A 26912-nucleotide genomic window follows, 5' to 3' on the forward strand; every position below is an offset into this window, starting at 1 on the left:
TGTGATGTTTGCTCATGGTTTTAATTTATTTTATATTAGAATGTATAAGTGAGTGTTGCAAGGTTACCATGTATCAGTCATTAAAGATCAAGTTTGATTTAAAACCAACTGAACATCTAGTTTATGCACGTGTTGTCTATCTTTTCCTGCCGGATTATTATCTTTCTTCGTCCTCCTACAGCTTCCATGTTCCATTTTAATCACATGTTAATGTGGACTTGTAGGGTGAAAAGGCTCCATAATGCCTTGAAGTCTTACTTACTAGAAATAACTAATAATTCAACAGCTAATATATGTATAAATACTACAATACATTACTCTATGTATTTACAAATATGTTTTTGGAAGTTGTAACTCCATTCAATCAATTCTAACACTTTCGATTAGTGGGAAGCAGTAGTGCTGCTAAAACAAGAGGACTGTCCTCCAGCTCGATAAAGGGCGCTGTTCTGCAGAAAGCGTACCGGATGTTCACACGTCAGCCATCAACAACAGAAAGCCTGCCTTGGTGGAGCGACCAGTAACCGAACACAAAGCAGCTGCAACAGCATTATTTATGAAGATTTCTCACCGTATTTTGCTATAATTAGTACGAGTTTGATCTACTAATTAAACGTAACATTTGACTGGTTATAAAGATGGGCAGGAGCAGGAGCCGAACTCCACCGAGACGAGGTAAGAAGCTAGAGGTGGCTAACTTTGCTAACGTTATGTAGGCTATGTGGGCAGGTTAGCTGGCAATTTTAGCTGAGAAAACGTTTTCTGTTCTTCACTAAGCGGATAAAACAAACATTTAAAAAAAAAACGTCCCTCCAAACTATTCTAACATATATTGTTTTAGCTAACTAGCTGACGGTGCACCTTAAGATGCAACACGCTCAATATCACCTTATAATTAACCGCCAGTTACGCTCGATACAACGTCGGCTTAACAAGGTGTAACACAGCAACAGTGTGAAATAGAAACGCTTTTATTGCCATTAACTAGCATGTTGTTTTGATTACCGTGCTTGAGACATCCTGCACCATGTCTTGAACACGCGTACTAACAGGAATAGAAGAACTAACGTTATTCTGAACTTTTTCAATTCATGCTCTTTGGTTGTTTTTATTACTACGGATGAAATCCACCCTCCGACCACAACGTCGGTTGCAATGGCAGGATGGCGCTGTCCATATTTCCGCTCGTTGACTCCACGGACAGAAGAAGAAGCAGAAGCAACGCTGTTCATGGGGATTTTTTTTTATATAGCCTATTTCTCGAGAACCGCTCATCCAAACAATTTCACACTCGACACTGCACTTCCTTGGTTCCTCAGCAATACATCTGCCAAGGATGAAGTCAATCAGATGAATGGTTGTCAAGATATGCAAAGGACAAACATACATCCAGACAGAGATTCCCTCCTTTAGTAGAGCGATATTATTATGTTTGCATAATTGACTTACGTCATTATACCAATGTCTTTTGAGTTGTCACACTTCTTAATTGTTTTTAGTTGCCCAAATTAATGCAAACTGCATTAAGAGTGTGGTTAACATTAAATTTACTTTGCAGCGTTTCTCCACATAAAATAAGCTAATTTGCTGTTGGTGTTAATTAACTCTAAAACATTTGCTTATTGTCTTGCCTTATTAAACTGTTGTCAATAGAGGTAGACCAGAATATCTCCATGCTATCAGCATCTGTCAGTATCAATGTTAAAAGACAAGCAGGTATTATCTTAACTGCCAACACTGTGTGGTTGGTTGGTTATTGAGGGGCGGGGTGCAGTTTTAGTAAAAATGAAATGAGAAATTGAGAACTTCTCATTGTGCTGGAAGTCTACAGGAGCCTAATGTTAAGTTAGTCTTTTACACCTTGCATATTTACCTACCATACCAGCAATTACTCAGCACAGATGGGAGGAAGCAACAGGATGTAAATGGTCTCACTGAAGCCCTTGAGGGGGTTACATGCCATTTTGGTGAGTGTTCATTAATAAACGGTGCAATGCTCCTTTTCGTGCTTTGTTGCTGTTAGTTTACGTTGGACTAAAAGCCCAACTCTTAACTCACAGCTTCGTTGAAAGTAACTTTTTAACTTAGTTATTACATAGTTCATTACCTTCACTTGAACAGTATTATTTCAACAGTGTTGAATCCTTTCGCAGTGGCAATTTTACAAATTGGAGATGTATGTATCCAAAATACTTCCACACTGACAGTTTAAGGCGTTTCCGTTTTCTTTTCTTTTTTTGGTGGATACAACGCTTCAATCTTGAGTCCCTCAGCCATTGTCAGAACATGTCTCCTTTAGCTAATGTCACCCCCCTCAAACACAAATGAGCAGAGTCACTCTCTTGTTGCAACACAGCATTTTAAACTGGTGCACTAGGATCCACCTGCGGTCTGCTGGTTGCACCTATGGACATTTTTTTAATACCATTGTCTAGTTTTGTTTATTTTTCCTCACAGTACAGTTCCTGTCTGGCTGAAGGCGCCTCTCTCTAAGCTGCCGCTGTTACAGCTACCATGGTCACTTCCTCCTCAATACTCTGCTCTGTCTGATTCCACAGCACTATATTCGGCCTCATAAGTTGTAACAGTTGTGCCACATCTTTGCTCCGACATTACGCCATTATATTATAAAGCCAGTTGTTTGTTTGTGTTAGATTCATCTCTTCAGGATGAATCACGTAGAAACTTAGCAGCATAACTTAGCTGCGGCTGTAATGTCGCTCCTGTCCGGTGGTCACTTCAATATCAGCTTCAATCTTTTTTTCTTTTTTTGTAATTAAAGTTTTTTTATTAACTTTTTCAATATATACAAAACACAATGAAACACAAAATCACTTATTACAGTAGATCAATGAAAAATAAGTTACAAAACAAACAAAAGAAAACTAAAAATAAATCTCAGCAAACAGAATTAGCTAGAAGTACAATAAGAAAATATATTTTCTTACTGTACTTATAGCTAATTCTCTGGAGAGAAATGAAAAATAAAAATGAGGAAGTGCCATGTATCAATAAATGGGGGAGCATATTGTAGGAATATTTACTTCCTGTTAGGGTCCTTCCTTTATATACATCAGAAAATTAGACCAAGCCTCATAAAACTTTCCTTGGTAATTATTAGTCCTTGCGATTAGAGATTCAAAACAGGCAATGTCTCAGCTTGGCAATTTTAGACAAGTGAATGTTTAAACTTTATCCACCAGGGTTGCAACTAACAATTGTTTTCGTTATCTATTACCTGCCAATTATTTTCTTGATTCATAGATTAAGAGTTTCCTCTATGAAATGTTGGAAAACTGAAAAATATTAATCACATTTTGAGTCCAACAGTCCAAACCCCAAAGATATTCAGTTACAGTGATCCAAACAAGAGTACATCAGCAAATGTTCACTTTTGAGAATTTGTAACCAGACAAAACAAAATACTGATTAATTGATTATCAAAATAGTTCCTGATTTATTTTCTGTTGATTGACTAATCACTGCAACTCTAGTTCCCACCCTTTTCCAGACTTGGTTACTTATTTTGTTATCACATTGCACACACTTTCATCAAGTTGACTCCATTCCTTTAGATCTTTGTAAAAGTTCTGCACTGCAGGTTTAACACTAAAACAAGATTTACATAGTTTCATTGACATTTTTACAGGTTGTATATACACTAGGTATAGCATATTTCTCAAAATATGTTGCTGAGAAGTGCAACAAGGTACAAATAAATTATATGAAATAGTTTATAGAAGAATACTGTTTTTGTGGATGCCACATTCCTCAGTTTGGGCTTCCGCTTAATTTCATGATCCCATTTCCTGCTTTCCTGCAGAGAGAAGACGTTCCCGCTCGACTTCTCGGGACCGTGAGCGAAGGCGAAGGGAGAGGGATCGCTCTCGTTCCAGAGATCGGGACAGAGAGAGGCGGAGAAGCCGCTCACGATCTCCTCACAGGAGGCGTTCAAGGTGAGGAAATCAAACAGTGTTTTGATGAATTGATTTATGACTGCAGTGGTCAGTCTTACAGTGATTACCCCATAGGACCCCAGGTCTTTTTACTTGGAGTACCAGCTAGATACAAGGTGTATTGTGTAAGGGCCAGTAAGATTGTGTCCAGAAGATAAATCCGCAAATACAGGTCATTAAAAATCAGAAGCACACCAGTAAGTGTTCTCCACCTCCAATATGATGCAGTTTTAGCTTTACAGTTCAATTTAAATGGATTTAATAAAGGATCGGTAGTGCTTTGATTGTTTCTTAGATGCTTTCGATTGTTATTTTGGTCTTGGTGCCGTTTTAGTTTCCCCTGCAGAAATGGGGGCGGACTGTTTAGAAACTTGTTTTAGAAACATTTAGAAATGTTAAGACTGTACATTTATCTGCAGTCTTAACAGGACCAACCATAAAATATATGTATCAAGACAACATGTTGCAGAGGTGTCTGCCCTCAGTAGTTGTGATAACCCGTCCTGCAGCCATCTTTGTGTTCCCTCTGCAGGTCTCCTCCTAGACGTCATCGCTCCTCTTCCCTCTCTCCTGGGAGACAAAAAGACCGACGTGAAGATGATCGCAAAGACGCTAAGGATAAGCCAGCGAAGCCCATTCAGATCTCAGGTATAAGATGAATAATATGCAGAAATTCTTTATTCACATAAGTTAAGTAGGAAATTCAGTTCATCTGTACGAATGCAACATTTCCAAATGCAACGCTTATATTTTAGCCTGATTCAATGCATCATTTTTTAACAGCGGAAGACATGCAAGGCAAAACAGAAGAGGAAATTGAGATGATGAAACTGATGGGATTTACTACCTTTGACACAACCAAGGTGAGAGTACAGTGGGTGTCTTATGTTGTGCATCCACAAGGAGGTGCAATTTATTTCAAATAAAGTTCATTGCATTCTACAGCCAAACAGAGAATACAGCAGGAATATTGTATATTTACATTCATTTTAGTGGGCCTGCTTCATTTATTGCCATTGTGATATGAATTTCTACAACAAATTTGTGAATGTCAAAATCAGAGCAGGCAGGAGTCATAAAGCAGGTCGCTCCTGCATAATGCAGTGGCTGCTGTTCCCTTGCATATTGCTCACTAGTCTCACTCTCATCTAATAGACACTGTTATGAAGGTCAACTGTTTCTTGTAACATAACAGATTGCTTAATTGACAAAAAAGCTCTGAAATTTGTACAAATCTACATTTTATGACAACTATTACTGGACAACGTCACACTTAACTTTTTTCATATATTTGCAACTGTTTCACAGTAAAAGCCTTTCAGCTACATCATCCCAGTCAGATTCTTAGCAGCTGGAAGCGTTTCACAGCTGCAGGCATGTGAGTGTGCAGGCAGTGTTGAGTTGCCCAGTGAGAGCTAACTCATTTGTTGTTATAAAAGTTGGACAAAAGGTTTTGACAATCCTTTGCCAGTGGATTATAATATCACAACACTATGAAATGCAGATAGGATATACAGAATTTTGTCATAATCTTTGTGTGTTAAATAAAATTTTAAAACTTCCATCATGGTTTTGTTTACCAACAAGTACATCACACATTGTATAGTATTTTCTGGATCCAGTTCAGTTGTATGTTTATTGTAGTTTATAATTGTGAAATGTTTGAAAAAGCAGGCAGCTTCTAAATTATCCTCATAAATAAGTTGTGGGAGTATGAGGAGCAATGGATGTCAAACAGAGACTTCTACATTTCATTAATTAGTAATGTGTCACTCTCACATGAATATGTCGCTAACGCATGAAATATGTGGGAGACAGTAACATTGTTTTCAAACAGGGGAAGAAAACCGATGGATCTGTGAATGCACATGCCGTCAATGTGACCATGAAGAGAAAGTACAGGTATGTCAAGCCCTCATCTTAAAACAAAAAAAAAAAGGTTTGTAACTGCATAGAGCTGTTTATGAGACGTGCAGCATCACTACAGTGCTTCACATAGCCACTGACAGTTTTTGGAAGTGTTGCATACGGCCATGTTTATTACAACATCTATGATGTGTTTGAAGTTGTCATTTGAACCCCAGTTGTCAGTCAGGTTGCTGAGTTAAAATGTTAACTTTTCAGTCCCTTCATATTGAGCACTCTCAGCATCAACCACTGTTATTGTAGCCAATCACCTCTGCAGGTGTTTCGATGCAGAGATCCCTGCTTTCCCATTGGTGCTCGATGATGTAATCTGCAAGTGTTGCGAGGGTAACAGTGATGTAATGTTTTCCTTTTATATATTTATTTTTTTAGGCAGTACATGAACAGAAAAGGTGGATTCAATAGACCACTGGACTTCATTGCTTGAAAGTACCAACAACTCATCGTGATACCCAAGAAACATACATTTGTTCTCCCTTCACAATAGTGGAAGATGTACTATTTGCTGTTATTTCTAACTTCTTTTGTGTGATGCAACAATTCTGTACATACCCTTTTATAAGTAAAGGCATGAGTGTAAATAATAGTGCTTGCAATAAGCCACAGCTGAGTATTGAAAGGAGACCCCATGTGCACAAAATATGTGGAGCTTTGTTATCAAGGTGGTGTACTGTATTTTATTTGAAATAAAAGCATTTTAAAAGTGTGTGGTTGCAATCCTGATTATTAAAAAGAAAATCTTTGACACAGTCATTATGTGCAGGAACATTTTTATGATGCATAAATGTTAATGTCTTTACAGCCTGACTGTTGACCAGTGTTGGTCCATGCAACAGGCTGTTAAGATGTTGCTGATTAGCTAATATTTTTCTGGATTTAATTGTCACCACTTTCAATGCCATTCGGTATTCTCTATTTGTAGTCCTACACAGGATATTTTGCAATACATAAATACATACGATGTCGTCAGTAGATGACTGATTTGTCCGGCTTTACAAATGGGTACTTTGTACGTCTCATTTTAAAGCAGGCTGGCTTTCACAGCTATGTTACCGAAAGCAGACTTTGTGATAGGAGGAGCAACAGACGAATAGTAAGACAGCATGTGAATCTGACCAATCCCTGATCTCAAAATAAGACAAACAACACTACGGGAACCAATGGTTCCCATACACCGCGAAGCAGCATGGCAGAGGGGCGTGTCTCCCGTCAGAAGCGGGCGTTGTCTCTTAAGCTCGTGGCCACTGCGGCCAATGGCTACCAAGTTTAACTGAAAGGAACCAATCACGACGCAGGAGTTTGTAGCGCAGAAACAGCGTCCATTGCGGCTCCGCTCAGCACGCTAGTGTGAATGTGGAGTGGAACCAAAATGGCTGAACAAGGGCCTGAGTTGCAGTTAGCGCCGACCCCCTCGCGATGATTGACGGCTTGAAGGCCCAATAGAAGTTGACGTTGTCATGTCCAGTACCCAATCATATGCCAGCACACAGAAGCTTTGTGGTACAGTACGGTAGTTAGCTGTCGTCCAGATCAACAAGCCAGTATTTTGGAAGCAGTTTGATAAAACACTCACAGTTGATGTCAGTCGCTATCTGCGTTTCCAGTCAGACGTATCACGCGTGAGATCAGCGATAAACCAGCACAAAACTAACCAGCCACACAGCCCCGAAACCGAAAAGGTTGGATGACATCGTCGGTTGAACTTTTAAGACAGCTAGCTCGTTTTTTTCTATTCATTTCACTCCAGACGAGCCTGTGACAACTGAACAGCCAACGTTCGTATTTTTTACTACATACAACTTTTATCGTTTTATTTGTCACGGACGCTAACATCGGCCAACTTGTTTTTTGTTTTTTTGCCAAACAATACTCAACTATTTTTTTCTATATGTCAGGCAGTCCTTCGTTTTCTTTTTGTCAACAAGCCGCTTTTTCTCGAAGAATTACCTGGAAAACTAACATTAGCGAACAGTTTGCTTTTTAAAGAGGGCAAAGCAACCTTAGCTGTTAGCCTCAACTAGCCAGCTAACGCCAATCCCTCACCTGAACCATTTTAACTGTCATTAAAGAAGAAGCCAGTTATTGTTGTTGTCCTTTTAACTTTTAAATAGCCCGTTTGACACATTGCAGGAGTAACTGTTCAGCGTTACCTCTCGCCTCTAAACTAACCAGTGACAGAGCAGCGAGCCACCTGAGTGTCAGAAGGAGAGCCAGTGGTCGGACACGTACAGCCACGGAGTCCCACATCGGATTGTTTTATTATCAGTGTTATTATCAGGGTTATTGTTGAAAATGGCGGCGATCGGAATGGTGCAGATGTTGATCGAAGCAGCCGAGTACCTTGATCGCAGGGAACGAGGTAAAGTATAATTGTATTGTTTGCAACGGTCTGTTTTTATTTGTGAAAAATCACAAAATCCCCCTCCCCCACTCATCAAGCTAATTTATAAACCTGTCATTTCAAAGCAATGTCGAATCCTGTTGTGTGTTTGTTTTACATCAAGTAACCGGGCTATGCATATAATTAAGCAACGTTGTGCGTTTTGCACAACAATACAGCAGGATGCATCGCCAACTAGAAATAGGTGCAAATCAATATTCAAACTTTTTTTGGGGGGGGGGGGTATACTGCATTTGTGCAAACGCACATTTGCATTTGCATTTTTGATGATAAAAGAATGAATGCATATCCAGCAGATGCAGTTAGATGTGCAGGGAGACATTGTTTTCATGGAGGCCCCTCCTTTCCTGCTGTTGTGGTTTGCTAGTGGGGTTTATTCCAGTTCAAGATGACATCATTGTCCAGGCTGAGGGGAGAAAATACTGTGTAAAAATTCTGCATGAAATCCATTCATTGCATGCTGGCACTTCAGCCGAAGACATTCCCACTGAATTCCTGAGGGATCTAGATCAAATATGGCACGTTTTGCAGTCTTCCTATTCCTGGTTTGGCTTCTTTTCATTGTGGCTATATTTTGCATTGCCAGATATCTGGACACGTGACCACTATGTTGTTTATTTGCTTGCAGAAGCTGAACACGGCTATGCCTCCATGCCACCCTTCATCAGCAGCCGAGAGAGGGAGAGCTTGAAAAGGAAGAGCAAAAGCAAGAAAAACACAAGTAGCAGGTAAAGGCTACTCAGCTCTTTATGGCCAGAATTTTCTTTCTTTTTTTTTTTTTTTTTTTTTACTTCTGCCCATCATATCACCGTTTCAAAGGTGTTTCCATAGAGTCTGGGATTAACTAATTGTTCCCTAGTTTGGGGTTTGTTTTCAAGTCACAGTTATAATTTGCTGTTTGTCGTGGTGCTGTTCCATAAATGTAAACTCTGTATCTAAATACTGATTTAAATCTTCATAATTCTTAAAAATATCAAGATATTTCTTCCCAGCTGAGGGGAGCTGTTTGAAAGTCTGTAACACCAGTATTTTGTGGTTTTCTGACAGAGCTTACACTGGTGTGAAAATCCTCCCATGGTTACAAGCCTAAATATTTGTTTGAGAGGAAATATATCTCTCTAAAAAAAAAAAAGTCTGCCTTTAGAGGTACTTCACCCAACATCAGGGTCTGTAAAGCATCAAAAGCTTGACAGGTAATGTTTCAACAACATGGACATGCTGCAGCTTTGCATAGCACATTAAGATATTTGGAGGGTATAGAGTAACTTGCTGTGCAATTTAGACTGAAATTGTTAAGATAAAATCATTTGGCAATAATGTGTGACATATACCACTAATGTGCACAACGTGGATGTAGTGGTTTTTCCTTTTTCATAGAATTTTTTTTTATGAGGTCACAGTCACCATGTGAAAATGTTGGCACTTCGTTCCCAATGCCCTGTATGCCTGATGGTTAATTTGTGCCAAACACTACAGACATGGTCCTGAGTTGAGGAGCCATAGCTGTGTGTGTGTGTGTGTGTGTGTGTGTGTGTGTGTGTGTGTGTGTGTGTGTGTGTGTGTGTGTGTGTGTGTGTGTGTGTGTGTGTGAGTTTGTTGTCTAAGGTCATGTTTTGACTTCCTGTTGTGTTCTTCAAAGTGTGTGACTGACAGCAGCAAACATCCGTCTGGCTTAAGTCGAATGGCCACTCAGTAAGGCAAACTGGGTCAGCCAAGGTGACTGCAGAAGACATTTCATTGAAGAGTGAATATGTCCTGACAGCACCAGTCACCTCAGTGGAACACAACTGCACACACATAGTGTACATTCATAGTCCGTAATCCGAATTCCATGTATAAATCAAATGAGGAAGGTGTTGGATCCACACCTCACAGTTCAATGTGCACTCTGTGATTAGATTAGATATGCAGTTTTTAAAACAGGATATGTGTGCACTATAATACTTGTTTGTAGTGATTCACGTGTAGTGAATTAGGGCCCATACAAGATGTAAACTGAAAAAACAGCACCTAAATGTCGCTATTTATCAGACAATTGTGCTCCTCAGTACATTTATTGTTTTGCTGGAGAGGTTGATATAGTTGCATGATCGAACGCAGCACTGATGGAACCATATTCTATATGACCAAATAGATTTTGGCGAAGGTATGCAAAACATTATAGTTATCTCCCAGTTTTTTTAGGTGCATTAACACATGGAAAACAATTCATTAATAATTAATAAAGACAAATAAATTATTGCAAAAAAAGGGTTCAGGCTTGGCTGAGGTGGAAAAGTTGGCATATCAATATAGAGAATAGATATTTCTGATAAACAGTGAGACTGGGGCAGCTGCCTCATCAGTAGACACAACTCAGTATTACCTGTCTCCATTTCATTGGAAGGATTATAAAATAAAGAATAAAAAAGGCAACTGACAAAAACACTGAGGCAGTTAATTAATATGCATACCATAAATGCAGCTAATTGCATGATGTACCAGAGTGGCAGCCAGGTCATGTCCCATTCAGATTGACCTTAGACTTGGGTTGAACCCAGATAAGTGGCCCCAACCATGAGGGCACCATTTACCCTCCACCAGAATGAATGTCTTCTGTTCTCTGCAAATCTGACTTGTAGAAATGAGCATGCATCTGTGTGAAAGGGTAGTTGTTGCAGTGTCTGGCATTAGATCTGTGGATATTAAAGGGTAGATGTATCGAGCACCTGAGGTGAAGTGTATAAATAGGTTTATATGTAGGCCTCTTACCTCCTGTAACCTCAGGTATATCCAGCGTTAATCACCGTGGCTCTAAAGTTACTAGACTGCTATACACAGACGTTTGAGTACACCTTGTAGATACACCCTCCTGATACAATCTTCATCTCAGTGTCTTGAACCTTCAAAATACCTGCATTTCCTCTTTCGTATATTTGTTTATTTTCCCCATCCATTAGCTTCTGCCAGCTTCTGCCATAACAGTCGCTAATATTCCCAGAGACCACACACTGTAATATCAAGATAAACATTAAAACAATAAAAGCAACATCCAAATGGAGAAATGTAAAAATAGACAAAAGAAAGCTGCTGATCTTGATACAACACAACCAAATCAAAACAACACACAACTATCGATAAATGGTTAAAATGACCACATATAATATAAATAAAATAAAAGCAAAGAGTGCACCAACCAAGCACAGTCAAAATGACAATTAATAATTACAACAGTGCAGATACATTTAAGTACACAACCATCAATAAAGTCCATGAAAAGATGACATCAATATAAAAATGTGTTTTTATAAATTGTAAAATTATATTTGTTTCTTAAAATTGTTTAAATTCTCTAATACTGTTTGGTAACTTGTTCAGTTCCACAGAAGCCTGTATATAATTACGTTTTAAGAAGTTAATCTACGTTCTAAGGATAACCAATTGTTGTTTACCCACATTCCAAGTGGGATATTTATGTGTTTGAGCAGAGTGCTCCAACTGAGCTGAAAAAGATGGAGGAATACCTAAAATGATAGCGTTTCTTAATGAAAACAAGCAGACTGGAATGTAATCTGGCTTTAACTGAGAACCGTGACAGTCTGTTATGCATATCAATAACACCACTACCGTATGAAGCGCGAAGTAGCAGCTTTATTTCGAGCTAATTGTGATTGGTACTGATTTAATAAGAGAAATCAGAATTTATAATTACCTGCCTTCACCTCATTTACATCATCATTATACATTTACAGAATAAAGTGCTCTGGAAAAGGAACTTGATGTCACTCAAATATTCAGTTTAGTCTTGTTGGGCTTGTCAATGTTTTCACTGACAGCAACAAATTCGTAGTGTCTGAGATGGAAAGATTGGCCACTATGACCATTACCTTTATGCACTAACGGCTTCTGTTTGCTTCAAACTAAATATTAATGGGATCATCAACAGCATTGGACACCCCTTACCTTTACAGTTTCTTTAGATCAGAATTGGGGGGGGGGGGCTTCATCCAGCTATTTTTAAAGCTTTCTGAAACAGGCAATCAGACAAGGTTCAAGCAATGACTGGTCATATGTGCAGAAGTGAGAATGTAAGAAGGATTTTAAACTTCTTGGTCAACCTCTCTTTCTTTTATTTGTCATACTTTCATGTAATGTCACTTTTCGCATGTACAAACAAGTGCAAAATTGAAGGTCTTTGAAGAAATACTGTCCTAAAGTGTGTGCACCGTGTCTAATATGGCAGGCTTTTAACCCCCCCCCCCCCCCCCCAACTCCCCCACTTTAAATGTGGTTGTTCAAAACGGGTATAAACACTTGTCTTCAGACACACTGAGAGGACAGAACACACAAACTGGTCGGTTTCCCAGCCTCAAGTTGCTAAATGGCCATTTAAAGGGGGCTGTTATTGCAGCGTTGCAGTGTTAGATCTGTGGGTTTTAAAGGGTGGACAATACAGTAGAGCCCATGAGGTCAGGTATGTGAATAGGCGTGTGGGCATATAAATAGGTTTATGTATAGACTGTTACATATGATAAGCGAGTGTATATCCAGCTGTATTATCTCCAGAAGTTACAAGACTGCTACACACATTTGAGTTTTCTATACCATCCTATACACACACTCCTGATACTGAATCACAGACCATTATACCCAATCAATAACTTTAGATACTAACTGTCAAAATCTAATTTAGTAAGAGAAATCTGAATAATTACCCGCACTCACCTCATTAGTGTTTTTATTCAAGGGACATGACATTATTCAGATATTTTGTTCAGTCTTGGACGTTTGGCTTGACAACAGTGTCAATTCTTAGTGTCTGAACAACTTGGCTACTGCTGCCTAGGGCGGCAACTAACGATTATTTTCATTATTGATTGTCAGTTATCAGATTATTTTTCTCGATTAATTGATTAATCGTCTTGTCTATAAATGTCAGAAAATAGTGAAAAATCTCAGACACAGCCCAAGGTGTGTCTTCAAGTGTTTAGTTTTGTCCAAAACCCAAAGATATGCAGTTTACCATCATGTACTACAAAGAAAACCAATAAATCTTCACATTTGAGAAGCTGGAACCAGCTACTTTGGCAGTTTTGCTTAAAAAATGACAAAAAGATTAATTGATTAACAAAATAGTTGGTGATTAATTTTCTGTCATTGACTAACCAACTAATTGATGCAGCTCTACTACTGATATCCCATTCATACACTAAAGGACGCAGGACTGCAAGAATGCACCCTCTCACAGCTTGTTTTAACATTTTTAGATGGACCCTGCACAGTGAAGTGAACTAGTTTGGTACGGTCAAAGTGGACTACTAGCTGCTGCAGGTCGGTCTTTGTTTCTAGCCATGAAATCACTTGAAGGCTCATGCTGTCAGTCTGAAAAGCTTTTGGCTCGCCACCATTTATATACTTGTCATTGTGAGTTGCTTTTACTGTTGTTTAACTCCAAGGTTATGTTAAGCTGCAGCAGCTCCCTCATCAGCTGTGAGCACTTTATCAGCTATTATTCATTACTATTTAAGGGCAGCACAGCCACACTTGTTATTAATAAGGTTTCTGCACAGCCTAGATGATGTATGGTATGATCATTAATAGGCAGATCAGCACTACAGACTGAATTTTCCACTCTGGGGAAGGGTTGAATTTTTATAGTGAAGATCATCCAGATCATTCATTGATCAGGCATGATCAGTTTTTTTGTTGCCATTAAGACTCTGTGAAATGTAGGGCAGAGCATGTATTTGAAGTCATTCTAACCAGGATGTACAAGCCCCTCCAGTTCCTGTTGTTTCTTCATGATATGGATGTGTGAGTAGTGGGGGAGGGGAGTGTATATGTGTGCATGTGTGTCAGTAGTAGTGACTCCCCCCTCCCCCCTCATCTCTCGCTCCCTTTCCCTCTTTGCGTTTTCTCTCTCCTCTCACCTCCTCCACCCCCCTGTGTCTTTCCTGCTCTGTTCCCACTGTTGGCAAGCAGTGGAGAGCTCCAGCTCCTCCATTACATAGATGGAGAGAGTCCTCCCCTACCCTACACATACACATACACACTGTGCAACTACAGTGCACTATGGAAATCATACAGTGAGCTGGCAAATGGAGTCCTCCCATGCTCACCGCCCTGTGTGGTTGTTCAGTCTAATGTGGCTGTCTAGAGAGAGGCTACAACCAGGTTTAAAGGCCAATTCATATTTTCTGCATCCGCCTGACTGCAAGGGTCCATGTTGGTCCGCATTGGTCCGCATGACGTAAATGTCATCGTCCGCCCATATCTGCGAGGCCCCTGGACGTCCATGTTCAGCCCAAAATTAGTGACAATTCTCAATTTTTCATCAGAAAAATGATTGTGTAATTATACTGTTTTGTATCTTCTTGGAACCTTTGAAAAGGGAGATTAAATCTGAAAATTCAACATGGGTCTTATTTTTGTAACTTTTGTCATCATCATTCCTATCAGTAAGAATAACTAAGTAAGTGTCTAAGTTCTAAGTAAGAATATACCCACAAACCTGCTTACTTGGAAGAGAAATCCAAAGTCATAACATAATAATAACTTGTCAGTTGTACACAGCCATCACAGTTTACAGACCAACTCCCTGGTTCATCTTTGACCTACTGTACTTGTGTGTGCACACTGTTGTCCTGTGCGATAAGGAACCATTATTGACATTTCAAGTGTATTCACTTTTGGTTTTATCTCCAAATAAAGTGCCACATGCTGCGTTTTCTTACTTTGAGATAACAGCCTTATTTTGCTGTTTACTAATTGTTTAAGTTACTGCTGATGCAAATCAAACATTTCCTGTTGCTGCTGCTTCACTTTTAACGAGTACTTTAAAAGCACTAAAGCACTCCTATAACATTGTCGGACTCATGATGGACAGTTTAAAAACAAAAGGATCAAAACTGATGCAGTTTTGATCGTGCTTTTTATTCCACGCATTCATCTTTCTTGTTAAAACCTGGTGCCTACATTCCCTACAATGCAAGTCAACCACAGACAGCTCGGTGGGAGATTCAAATTTGTTATGCTGGTAGCGGCTAATGTAGCCTCTAGCCATTTGCCTCAGACAGAGATAAGGAGAGTGGGCTACAGAGGTCTGGTGACCTCACTTCTTTCAAACTCCATACCCTCGACTTGGTGGAGTTTCGTTAGCAGTGCTTTTGTTGAAATGTGTCTAAACAACAAGATCCGGACATACTTGGCACCATTTGGTCAGTGGATCAGTTTTAAGTATTGTATGGAAGAAGCGTCCGGTAGTGGAGTGGCTAAGATGCATACCATATAATGTTCAATTCTGGCCGGGGACCTGTGTTGCATGACGGCCAAAACTACCAAAATAGGACCCAAGTTGTAATTAACCAGAATTTTCATTAAACCTTTTCCTTCACGCCATCCAGTCGTCTCACCTACAGTACATACCAGCCTTTGTTTACAGAACAGAATGGTGGGAAATCACCAGCAGCCAGGTAAAACACTCTCCAGACACTTTGGTGGATAATCAGCACGCCTCTTGTATTAAATAAAAAGTAATGAAAGCGGCGGCAGGATCTTGACATTCAGCAGTCACCTTGCTCAGCAGATGAGAAAGATATTTCTCTCTCTGCAGGGGATTAGATAGAGCTTCAGAATGTAGAAATAACGTAATATTCTAGTGGTATGGTGAGTTATTGTCATATATTGTTAACCAGTGTAATGAGCCAATATGATGTAGCCTGTCTGGTTGTCGTGGTTATTGGTAGACCTGGAATCCAATGTAAACCATGCTCACAATGGAAATTCTCGTCATCACTCAGTACAACTTAATATCAGCTGTATCTTGTCGCGTCATGGGTGCATTGGTAGAGAGGCATAGGGTGTTTGGACCAGGACAGGAGGTGAGAGGGGTCTGAGCCTGAAATCCAGTCTGAATAAGTGGGATCATTCCCCTACCAGCACTGTTATGTCACCAGTGGCTGTCTGCCCTGCACAGGAATGCACACTGGCTGGAGGGGGCCAAGTGAGATAGAGAGCACCTAAAGACGATACCCCTGGTGCCTCACACACACACACACACACACACACACGTACATTGCTGTGGCACTACGCCACGCAACGGAAAATAGGTTCCACTACAAGACCCTTCACTTCATCTCATGTGGTAGGAGTACAAATCCTTGCAACTGACTGGGTAGTCTGGTTGTCAAATGTGGCAACAACATGAAGGTGAATCACTGAGTATGTGTGTGTGTGTGTGTATGTTAGCGTGTGAGCCCCTGAATATCATGGCATGATGACAGCGTCGGGCCAAGCAGAGCTGAAGGTGCAGAGGCTATTTTGGAACCCGGGGTGGGGGGATCAGGAGGCCAGGTGGAGGTAGAGAAGAGTTCAGGAATGCAGAGGGGATCTTCTTTTCTGCCTCCTGTCACTCTGACACCACACCACACACTCAGCCTTTTTTTTTTTTTTTACACAGACCAGACTCGCACATTCCCTCCAAAACTACACTTGACCCAGTTCCTACATCCTCTCTGTCTGTGTGTTTCCGGGTGATGCTGCTTTAACACTGCAATGCAGGATTCATGCTGCCCAGTAGCACACCTCCATCACTCAATTTACCTTCACCCCATCCCCACCCCCACCCTGCTCAGTGCTACATGCACAGTGGATAATAAGGCAATATGAGGGGGCATAGTCCTGTCTTCTCCTGCTCCTGCCTACTGTTTCTGGTTACTGTTACTATGTTTACCCTTGGCCTCTGCATCACGTATCTGTGTGCGAGTGTGGTCCTTAAAAAGCACAGTATTCCTCCATAGAAGAAGCCCCGGGCATCAAAATACCCAGCCTTTTCTTCATTTTCCTAGAATCTCATTTTGTCAGCTGTTCTGACTGCTCATAAACACCCACACACAGCCTTCTCTCTCGTTCTCACTCCCCTGCAGTAAGGCCCTGGACTGCAGTGATGACACACAGTGAAGGGAAACCTTCCCCTGTTCAATCAGTGGCTCTGTTATTACTGTATGTGTAGTCGCTCATATGTTTTCTTTTATCTCCACAGGTCTACGCACAATGAAATGGAAAAGAACAGGTATGTAAAAAAATCTCGGTGTGTGTGTGTTTGGGCATATTTGTGCGTTGGTGCTGTTCCTCAATCCCTAAGAATACCAGCTCACACCACCCAGTCCCTCCCCCACCATCACCATGGAAGTGTGCGTAAATTATGGGTTGTCCATGCAAAATCTTTTCTATCCATTTTGCACAACAAGCGGAAGCAGTTGTGGATAAAAGCACAATTGATGCTGGATGATGCACACTGAAGTCCATAAAGACGGTGACATTAATTGGATGTAAATAATACATTTGATGTGTTGAAAGGCAGCTTTATTTTTACATGCATGCAGTCTTAGAGATGGCAGCTTATGGTTAAGGTCTTAATCAGACTGATAGGCTGGTTTATGGACCTTTCAACTTCTTGTCAGACTCCCCTGAACCCATTAATAAACAGAAGGTCTTCCTATTTGTGTCCTAATGCTAGGCAAACCTAGAAAAGACTAGTGAACTTACGTCACCAGGTTACTCAGTTTTCCACAGTAATCCTTTTTCTTGATCCCCTCCAGACATGTATTAAGACATGTAAAAATACTCTGCTTGGAACAATAATGTGTGTTTGATATGGTTTTTCCACAAAAAAGTATAATTGCCATGTTAAAATCCTTAAAATGGCATCTACTCCTTCTCCCTCATTAAAATTCAAGAATATGCAAATATGTTTCATTTCAGAAGTTGAAGTATGTCTCCTACTTCACTGTAAAGTCCATTCTCAGTATATGTGCAGTAGAGGCTTCAGGTTTCTACATCACACTTGTGTTGTTGAATATCGGACCAGGATAGTTGTGATGTCACAAATCATGATCGCAGGCCCGCCGCTTTAAATCAGATTTTCAATGAGCTCAGAGAATTTCTCCACTTTCAGCAGATGAATGTGAAAACAAACTCTGCACATACAGTACCAGTCAAAAGTTTGGACACACCTTCCTATTCCCTTGAATGAGAAAATGTGTCCGAACCTTTGACTGGTACTGTACATCATTGTACATCATTCTGCACAATGAAGCTCAAACATCCAACTGTAGGGAAAAGAAGAAAAACATATTTTTGAGCGGAGGGGGACTTTAAACATCATATTGAAATTTCATGAGAAACCTGGTTTCCATAATCAGGGTTTTCTAACAGGCTTTTCTTCAGTTCATATATGATTAAATAAACACATTGTTTTTATGCATGTGCACTTGTCAGATTATGTACTTTGGCCTTGTGCAGCTTTTGATAGGCCCTAGCCCTTTTTAGGCCAAAGGTGAGGGTTTTTCTGGGGGCCCCACTCACAGTTGAGTGTTATTATTTTGTCCATGTATAAACAATGAACTAAAAATGTAGTGACTGAGGAATCAGTAATGGAAATAAGCTTTAGTTGCAATAAGCCAGTTATAAGTCCAATGTGCCTTTGCAGAGTAGGAGAACCAACAGCGACTGGATAAGATGTTAACATGCGTCAGCATCCCAGATAATATCAGAGCTACCCAGGAACCTTATCAAGGTGTTTGCAGTTGAGTTAAGAGCCTATGCAGGAATATGATCTTTAATTGAGCCATATCATGAACAAAATACTCTTTTTGAAGTGTAACCTCACCGGACTAGCACAGAGCCTGCCTGAATGTTAATGATATAATTCAGCTTTTGGTTTGGTGTTAAAATAGGTTTGTGCTAACAGAAACTCCCTCTGACATTGATAAAACAAAAGAGGTATCATGTTTGTATCAGGTGACTCAATATGCCCTTTGGCACCTGGGAGCAGCTGATCTGGTTTCGAAAACTTAAACCGGGCTGTCTCAACAACATTTATAGCGCTGAATGTATGTTCTATTTTTGTCTGTGTGGATTCTTCAGTCCATTATTACTTTTTTCTATTGACTTGAGATGATTGTGTGAATCAGACATGTAATAAAAAAGACCGTAAGGGTTATCTGGAAGCTAGCCGAGGAGTTAGTATTATCAAAAAACTAAATAGTTTCAGTGATGTAAGCCAGCATAGATGAATAGTGATACTCAATGTGCATTTGAAGAGATAAATACCATTTTAATGTAGTTTTAAACTATCTGTGCTTTGGAAAGCATGCACAACACAAAACACTGAAGAAACTGACTTTGCACGACTATTTTATGATTAATACTTGTACTATAATCCTTTTTGGCTGAGATAGTTTTTGATACCAGGCTGTTTATTGGTTGTAATGAACACAAACAAAAATCCTGCTTCCACTATTTTGGGTCAGAATATGAGTCTGTCTTTCTTCCTTCTTGAGTCCCCGTCCCTCTCAATGCCTCCACCATGCCTGTGCTAGTTGATCCAATCCAGCAGCTCAATGGACAGCCTGAATAATATATGTATGCCTGGGATTTAGCCCTCTGCATGTCTGTGTGCAGGAGCGCGTGCACTTCATGCCAAATGAAGTAACACACAAGCAGTAAGTCAAAATTATGACCGTAGCGCCGTTGTGTTACACTTGAGAACATTCGTAGCCTTTAGCCAGTGTCTCACAGCAGTAGCTTGATGATAGAAAGCCATCACAGGCAGATAGTCTATTACTCATGCCGACCCACTGCTAGCAAGCCAGAGCAGAGGAACGCAGCAAGATCCCCCCCCCTCCCCCCCCTCCAGCTATATTGGCTCAGTGAAATCTCACACACACATTCAAAGGACTATTTTATAAAACTCCCCTCCCCTCTGACTGACACACGGGACCACGAGCATGCGTGCGTGTGTGCATGTTTACGTCCACATAACATGACTCCAGCCACAACCACACCTTCCACACAAGTTCCTTCCAGGCATGGGCAGTTACTGTGGGGGGTCAAAGGGCGAGAGCACGGTGATTTATTTACTGCTGCTGGTCAGAGAACCCTGCTGACATAGTTGTAGTTTTTAGTGGGTGAGGGGCTGCCATAGGAGAAACCGTTTTGGGCTGCAAGGAACGAAACAGTTGCAAACGTTTTATGCAACAAATTCGACTAGCGCATTAAACCTCATTTCAGAAAAAAACGTGTCAACTCAGACTAGTCGCGTGCCTTCAAAATCCACGCACAGCAGAAAAGGACACAAGAGAATTTAGGGCACATAAATGTATGTTCTGGCCTTGGGCTGATAGCACACAAGCCTGCAGCTCTACATATATACTCACCTATTGACACACTGCACTGAAGCCACACTGAACCAGAATAACTTGTTGCTGAAATAGCGCTGTGTGTTGCTGCCACGCCCGTAGTGTTTTCTCTCGCTCAGATACCATGTGACTTGCGCTGTTTCACAAGCCTGCTGCTCATCAGCGTTGTTTAACAAACATTAGCTAGCCCTGCTGATCCCTTATTATGTCAGAACAACACAGACGAGGACATTTCCATGTTATGTAATGGCAGTGTGCATGCCCTTTGGACTGAGTCAGCTGAGACAGGCACTCGGTTTCAGCAATCCTGATTTGTATGTGCGTGTGGGCTTCACTTGAGTGTGTGTGTGTGTGTGTTTTTTCAAAAGGGCAAGGGGTGAGAATATATTTGTGTGTAACCGCAGTCAAATCCCTCTTCATGTGTCCAATTTGAATAAACTCTGTTCCGGCAGTGACGCTCACATCAGGCTCACCGGCAGCAGACAGTAAACCAACAGCTCATCCAGCCCTCATCTGTCCGAAAAAAAAGAAAAAAAAAAAAATGTTCACATTCAACTCTCAGGAAGCATCTGACGTACACACTCCCACTCACTCAGGCTCACACAGGCGTACAGACACGTACACACTCCACTGAGGCTGGAGCCGGAGGTGTGCGTTGTGTAACAGCTGGGTCAAGTGGTCATAAACACCCACCAGACCTCAGCAACTACCAAGGCTGCCAGCTTAGAGCAGCTGAGAGCAATGCAGGAGGAAACGAAAGATGTAAATATTAACTGTGAGGGAGTAAAGATGCTATAGGACAGATGACATTAATAATGAGTTCAGATCTGAGCATATGTCTCAGATGATCTTGTGTAATTCACAGGGTATCTGCAGATCTTGAAAAAAAGCATTGAATTTCAGTCACTGAGATTCAGTCAGCACCATCAGACCTGCAGACCTGCAACACTGTCACTACTGTTAGCAAAAGAAGCTCATGCACTCATAATGGGCAAGTGTCAATTTTAGCAAAAATATATATTATTTTTACGTACATGTATTAATTCTGTTACTAGAAATAATTGTGTTTTTAATACAGCTGGATTTTGGCCTCCATCACTTACATTGAAAGTACATTTGAAGGGGATATTTTAATAGTCAGTATGAACAGTGAGGAAAACCTCTTTCACTGTTCATAAGGGCAGCTGACTGTTGTTTTAAGACAGACTTGAAAAATTGTGAACCATCCTTTAATAAATAACTGTAGGTCTTTTTTCCCTTCTGGTTTTCTGTCATTCTTTGAGCTGTATGACCATGAAACCGATATTTAATTGTATTCTATGTGATATTTAAAAATATCTTTTAAAAATCATTTGATGAACTGTGCAGAATGGAAGGATTTGTACACTGTTGCTCATCGAAATATCCTATGTAGCAACTTCAAGTAACAATGTTACAATGTAGACTTCCTGGGTGGAAATACACATGAGAGGGGTCTCATCATTTCACATAGAATCTTACATGGCTGAACCTTTATCTTACTACCTCTTAACTCTAGCATTTGGATACAGAAGCAGAGGAGGACGTATACACTATATCACAGAGAAAATACAAATGCCTCATTGACCTCATTGGGCAGCTGTGGCTCAGGAGGCAGAGCGGGTCATCCACTAATCGGAAGATCGGTGGTTCGATCCCCGGCCCCTCCAGTCCTCATGTCGAAGTGTCCCTGAACAAGATACTGAACCCCAAATTGTTCCTGAAGGCTGTACCATCGGTGTGTGAGTTCATGTGAATGAGCAGTAGAACTCCTGATGAGCAGGTTGGCACTGTGCATGGCAGCCTCTGCCATCAGTGTATGATTGTGTGTGTGAATGGGTGAATGTTGGCATGTAGTGTAAAAGCACTTTGAGTGGCCAGAAGACTAGAAAGACGCAGTATAAATGCAGTCTATTTACCATTTACTTTAAAAGGGTCTTAAATCACTCTCACTGTTTCATTTTTGGGTGATATTTATGTTTTCTGTATCTATTTGAGGTTTCACTCAAGGTCGACTTACTATTTATTCCCCTGAGCTTTCTACAGTATCTCATGGTCCTCATTATTAGTTGGAGTTGTCATGGGGATGGCTGAGATTTCATCAAGTAACCAAAGTTCTACACTGCGGTCACACCATGACAACTGAGCCATCTCCATGGCAACACCATCCACCATGAGTTGCGGTTGAACGGTGAAAAAGCTATTAAGTGGACTTTGAGTTAAGATTTATTTTTTTCCGAGGTCAAGTAAGTACTTTGATGCTAAACAAGTGACAATCTTGTTTTTGTGTGTGTGTGTCTTTGAGGATGAAGCTGATCATGTCTGACAGTTTCTTGCTCTCTGTTTCTTCTTGTTCTCTTCAGACGGGCGCATCTACGGCTGTGTTTAGAGCGCTTGAAATCCCTCGTTCCTTTGGGACCAGATGCTAACAGGCACACCACCCTCAGCCTGCTGATGAAGGCCAAAGATCACATCAAGGTGTGTGTGTGTGTGTTTGGTATTCACCTTATCAGTGCGAAAAGAGCAATTTGTTGACCGTTGACTGTGGTGGGTGAGTGCGTTTAGTATTGTGTGACTTAAATGTCTTTGTTGTCTCTTTTAACAAGTTTGTGTTGCTTTCTCTCTTTCAGTGATCACACATCTTCAACATCCAGTGACACTGCTGCATTCATGTGTTTTTTTTTCTTACTTTCTTTTCCAACCCTGCAGAGGTTGGAGGAGAGCGATAGGAGAGCTCAGCACACCTTAGAGCAGCTACAGCGGGAACAGAGACACCTGAGGAGGCGTCTGGAGCAGCTGGGTGTGGAGAGGACCCGCATGGACAGCACCGGCTCCACCGTGTCCTCGGACAAGTCCGACTCTGACCAAGGTGAGCCCACACACATCCTCACTTTTTTCATAATTTAGTAAATGAAATAGGCAGAGGCAACAATTAACATCTCTCTGTGGTCATTTGTGTCTTCTCAGTGGACTGGGAGTTTTTGAAATATTTTTATTCAGAGATTGGAGGTGATATCATCATCTGGTGAGAGACTCAAAGAACCCCAGACCCATTTATCATGCGGTTAACAGCTGTCTTCTTTTAAAGACAACCTTCCTTTATTGTTTTTCAGGAAATTCAAAATGGGAAGGATTTATGATACTGCTCAGTCCAGGAGGCAGATTTATAGCCAAAAGTTATCTGGATAGGTGCTATAAAATCATCTTTTGAATTTGCCTTGTCAAAGATAAGAGTTTTTATTGAACTATCGAAACTCTTATTTATGTGTCACTTGCGCGCCTAGATGGACTGCAGCCATTATTGATGTTATTATTAAACATGTGCACCTCCTGTGATGATGTGTCTAAATGCAGTGAAAAAGGTGTTTCCCATATGCTGAAGAATTTTGATGCCGCATCTATCTCTAAAAAGGGGTCAGTGGGGAGGTTTTTGATTTATTGTGCTTCCCTCTACATCACTGCTTAGGCATGCATGTACTTACAATGTTGTGAACCTGACTAAGCACCCAAAGGTGTGGAGAAGCTTTACAAAAGACAGTAGTGACAAAACAAAATGTATTTACTGCACAAAAACAACTTCATGAAAGGAAGGATTAGTTTTGTTGATTAGAAAGCTCCAGGATCAGCTCCGACGCAGGGCTCTCATCTCTCATTTTAATTGCTCCATTGTTTTTTCTCTGGTGCCAACAGAGGACCTGGACGTGGACGTGGAGGGGACGGACTACCTGCTGGGTGACCTGGAGTGGAGCACCAGCAGTGTGAGCGACTCAGGGGACGAGCGGGGCAGCCTGCGCAGCAGCTGTAGCGACGAGGGCTACTCCAGCGCCAGCCTGCTGCGCCTGCAGGACACTCAGGAGATGGCCAAGAAGCTGGGCTGCAGCCTATAAACAGCACTGGTCACTGACCCAGCTCCTGCCTCCTCCCCTCATCCAATCCCATCCCAAGATTGTGTCACCATGCCCTGGTCCTGCTCAGACCTCTCCCCCACCACCCCTCTTTCCTCACCCTCCTCCCTACCAGGACTGACCAAGTCTGAGGCCCCTCCTCCTGCCGGGCCTCTGCGGACTTCCTGTTCCCACGTTGACTTCCATTCAGACTGCAGCACCTCTGAGACACCCATCCGCATCCAGCCCATCATCAGCGGTCAGTCTTTAGGGGGTCGCCCGCTCTGCTCCGCACCAATCAATCGAGTGGGATTTGAAAGACACTCCACCCCTACCTGCCCCTCCGTCCCGTCCGTCAGAAACACAACTTTCAGCCACAGAATGTTACCACACAATATCCCACTGCCTCTTTTTCTATGCCTCAAGAGCCATGGGAAGCACTTATGAGATTTCACCCTTACTTCACAACACACACTCGCATTCATGCTCACACATACACACACACCCCTCCATTGCTCCTAGCTGTCCAGTGAGACAGAATCATCCCAAAGTGTGACACAGATGTGGGGCTTGTCTTTCCTCCGCCCCGCTCACCAGTCAACCATCTGTGCATGGTATTTTGCACTTAAAATTGCTTTTGTAAACAAAACTGTGTCATCTTTTTCAAACACTGTCTCTTAAAAACTTAAAGCCCCCCCCCCCCACTACAGCTGTTGCAGCAATGTCACCAGATGATGTCATCTAGTGAGTGTTTGAAAAACATGTCAGTGGCCTGCCTGTGCTGTGCAGTTCAGCAGAGTTTGTGGACACTAAATAGACTGTGTGTGGTGTTAAACTGTCGGGGGGCCGACAGCAATACGTCCCTAAGTACCTAGGCTTTGGTGGGCAGGCTCTCAAACTACCCTGTAATTTTATGTCTACACTTGACATTTAGAGGAAAAAGTAACAAAAACAAAACAAAAGAAAAAAAAACTCATGCAGCATGAGATTGTGAAGGGGCCGGGGGATAGGGGAGGGTTATGGGTGGGGTTCGATGTTTTCTGCCTCTCTCTGATGACGGTGGCGTTTTTACAGCATCCTTTTAGTATCATATGTGTGTGTGTGTGTGTGTCACGTCAGGGGTCACTAGCAGGTTTGGAAACTTCTAACACCAGCCACCAGGCCGAATGCTGGTATATTTTGGCAGGTGCTGGTTCATTTTTGTACACTACTTCACTGCCCCGTTCACCAGGTTATTATCTGGAAGGGAAGAGCCTATCTACTGAGAGCAGTCGAGAGACTGGAGCACATTCCACTATGTAGAGAGGACAGGCAGGTGAGACTGAGAGCATGATTATTTTTTGTGAGTGGATGTTCCTGCCAATTATTTATGAAGGGAGAGCTCAGCTGGAGACGAGTCAAGTCACCCTGAAACAGAACGACTGGCTTTGACTTTTCAGTGAGAACACACCGAATCTTTCTGTGTGTTCACACCTGAGAGGCACCAAAGTGTTAAAACCACAGATTTTCTCTCCTTTGCCTTGCCTTCATAGCTATTTATTGTTTCTGCAAAGATGTACTCCTTTTAATGTAAATAGTCTACAGAAAGATCTCTATGTCTATCAAAAATGTATTTATTAGATATACTAAATATATAGATGAATATAAAAATATATTTAATTAGTCATAGCCTTTGTTCTTCTTGTGAGGTTTATTGAGAGTTTACTATGTGTAGTTTGTTTGCACAGCCTAGTCAATCCATAGAATATTTAGAAATGTCTCTTGTGCCTCGAGGCTTTGTGTCTGTTCAGAATTCGGCACGGTGCTCCTAGAAAATGAATTGTTTACTTTGTGGTTGATGATAATTTTTAGCTGTTTTCAAAGCCATCTTGCGCCTTTTTAAGAGGGGCGAATAATAGGACAAAAAAAAAAAAAACAGAATAAATTATAAAAACCGTGAATTAAAAAGTATAAAAGTGAGAGAAGCTGGTGGCCAGGTTGAGGGTTGGTGGTTTCTCTGGCTCTGTTTCGCATCTCCACGCCCAGGACCCTCAAACAAAATGGCTTCCACCGTCCAGCGAGATTATAGCTGATTGTTTGGTGGGGAAACCACGTCAGGGAGAGAGGATTGCAGCTTATTTTGAATGTAGATGTCCTCCATCCTGCAGCATAGCAGCACAGTGCCAAAGGAACCTCCCGCTCCTGTGTCCGCCACTTGCGAATCTCTTCAGCATGAAGATGGTACACCAAAAAATTTAAAAAAAAAAAAAAAAAAAAACGAAATCAGAAAAATAGATGTAAGTCTTTGAGTGTGGAATGCTGCTTTTTTTTGTCAAATTGAAACCTTTTCAAACGGAGAGGAACTGTGTAGCCATGCTATAAGGGGGACTTAAAGGGGAAATGTATTGAAATGTAGGTGTGAGTGGGCAGGTGTGTTCACTGAAATGCCATCTGTCGACACGTACGTGTGTGTGTGTGTGTGAGAGAGAGAGAGAGAGAGAGAGAGAGCGTGCGTGTGTGTGTGTTTCGTCACTGTCTTCAGAGAGAAATTTTTTTGGGGGTGGTAGAG

General features: G+C 41.3%; 2 protein-coding genes across 3 annotated transcripts; both read left to right on the forward strand.

Moving 5' to 3' along the window:
• Positions 1-489: 489 nt before the first annotated feature.
• snrnp27 (small nuclear ribonucleoprotein 27 (U4/U6.U5)) lies at positions 490-6588 on the forward strand. The gene is made up of 6 exons (XM_042421260.1): positions 490-675; positions 3824-3956; positions 4489-4604; positions 4740-4819; positions 5794-5858; positions 6255-6588. The coding sequence occupies exons 1-6, from the start codon at positions 639-641 to the stop codon at positions 6307-6309; spliced, it is 486 nt and encodes a 161-aa protein (XP_042277194.1). The 5' UTR covers positions 490-638; the 3' UTR covers positions 6310-6588.
• Positions 6589-7376: 788 nt separating this feature from the next.
• Positions 7377-26599, forward strand: mxd1 (MAX dimerization protein 1). Of its 2 annotated transcripts, none has more exons than XM_042421958.1 (7): positions 7377-7657; positions 8055-8241; positions 8912-9011; positions 17303-17332; positions 22844-22958; positions 23190-23349; positions 24171-26599. In XM_042421958.1, exons 2-7 carry the CDS (start codon positions 8175-8177, stop codon positions 24365-24367), a joined length of 669 nt encoding a protein of 222 aa, XP_042277892.1. In that variant the 5' UTR covers positions 7377-7657; positions 8055-8174; the 3' UTR covers positions 24368-26599. The 2 variants fall into 2 exon arrangements, with proteins under 2 accessions (XP_042277892.1, XP_042277893.1); XM_042421959.1 differs by having other exon boundaries at positions 7377-7561.
• Positions 26600-26912: the final 313 nt, after the last annotated feature.

This window comes from Thunnus maccoyii, chromosome 9, assembly GCF_910596095.1.
Source record: "Thunnus maccoyii chromosome 9, fThuMac1.1, whole genome shotgun sequence".
Classification (NCBI taxonomy): Eukaryota; Metazoa; Chordata; class Actinopteri; order Scombriformes; family Scombridae; genus Thunnus; species Thunnus maccoyii.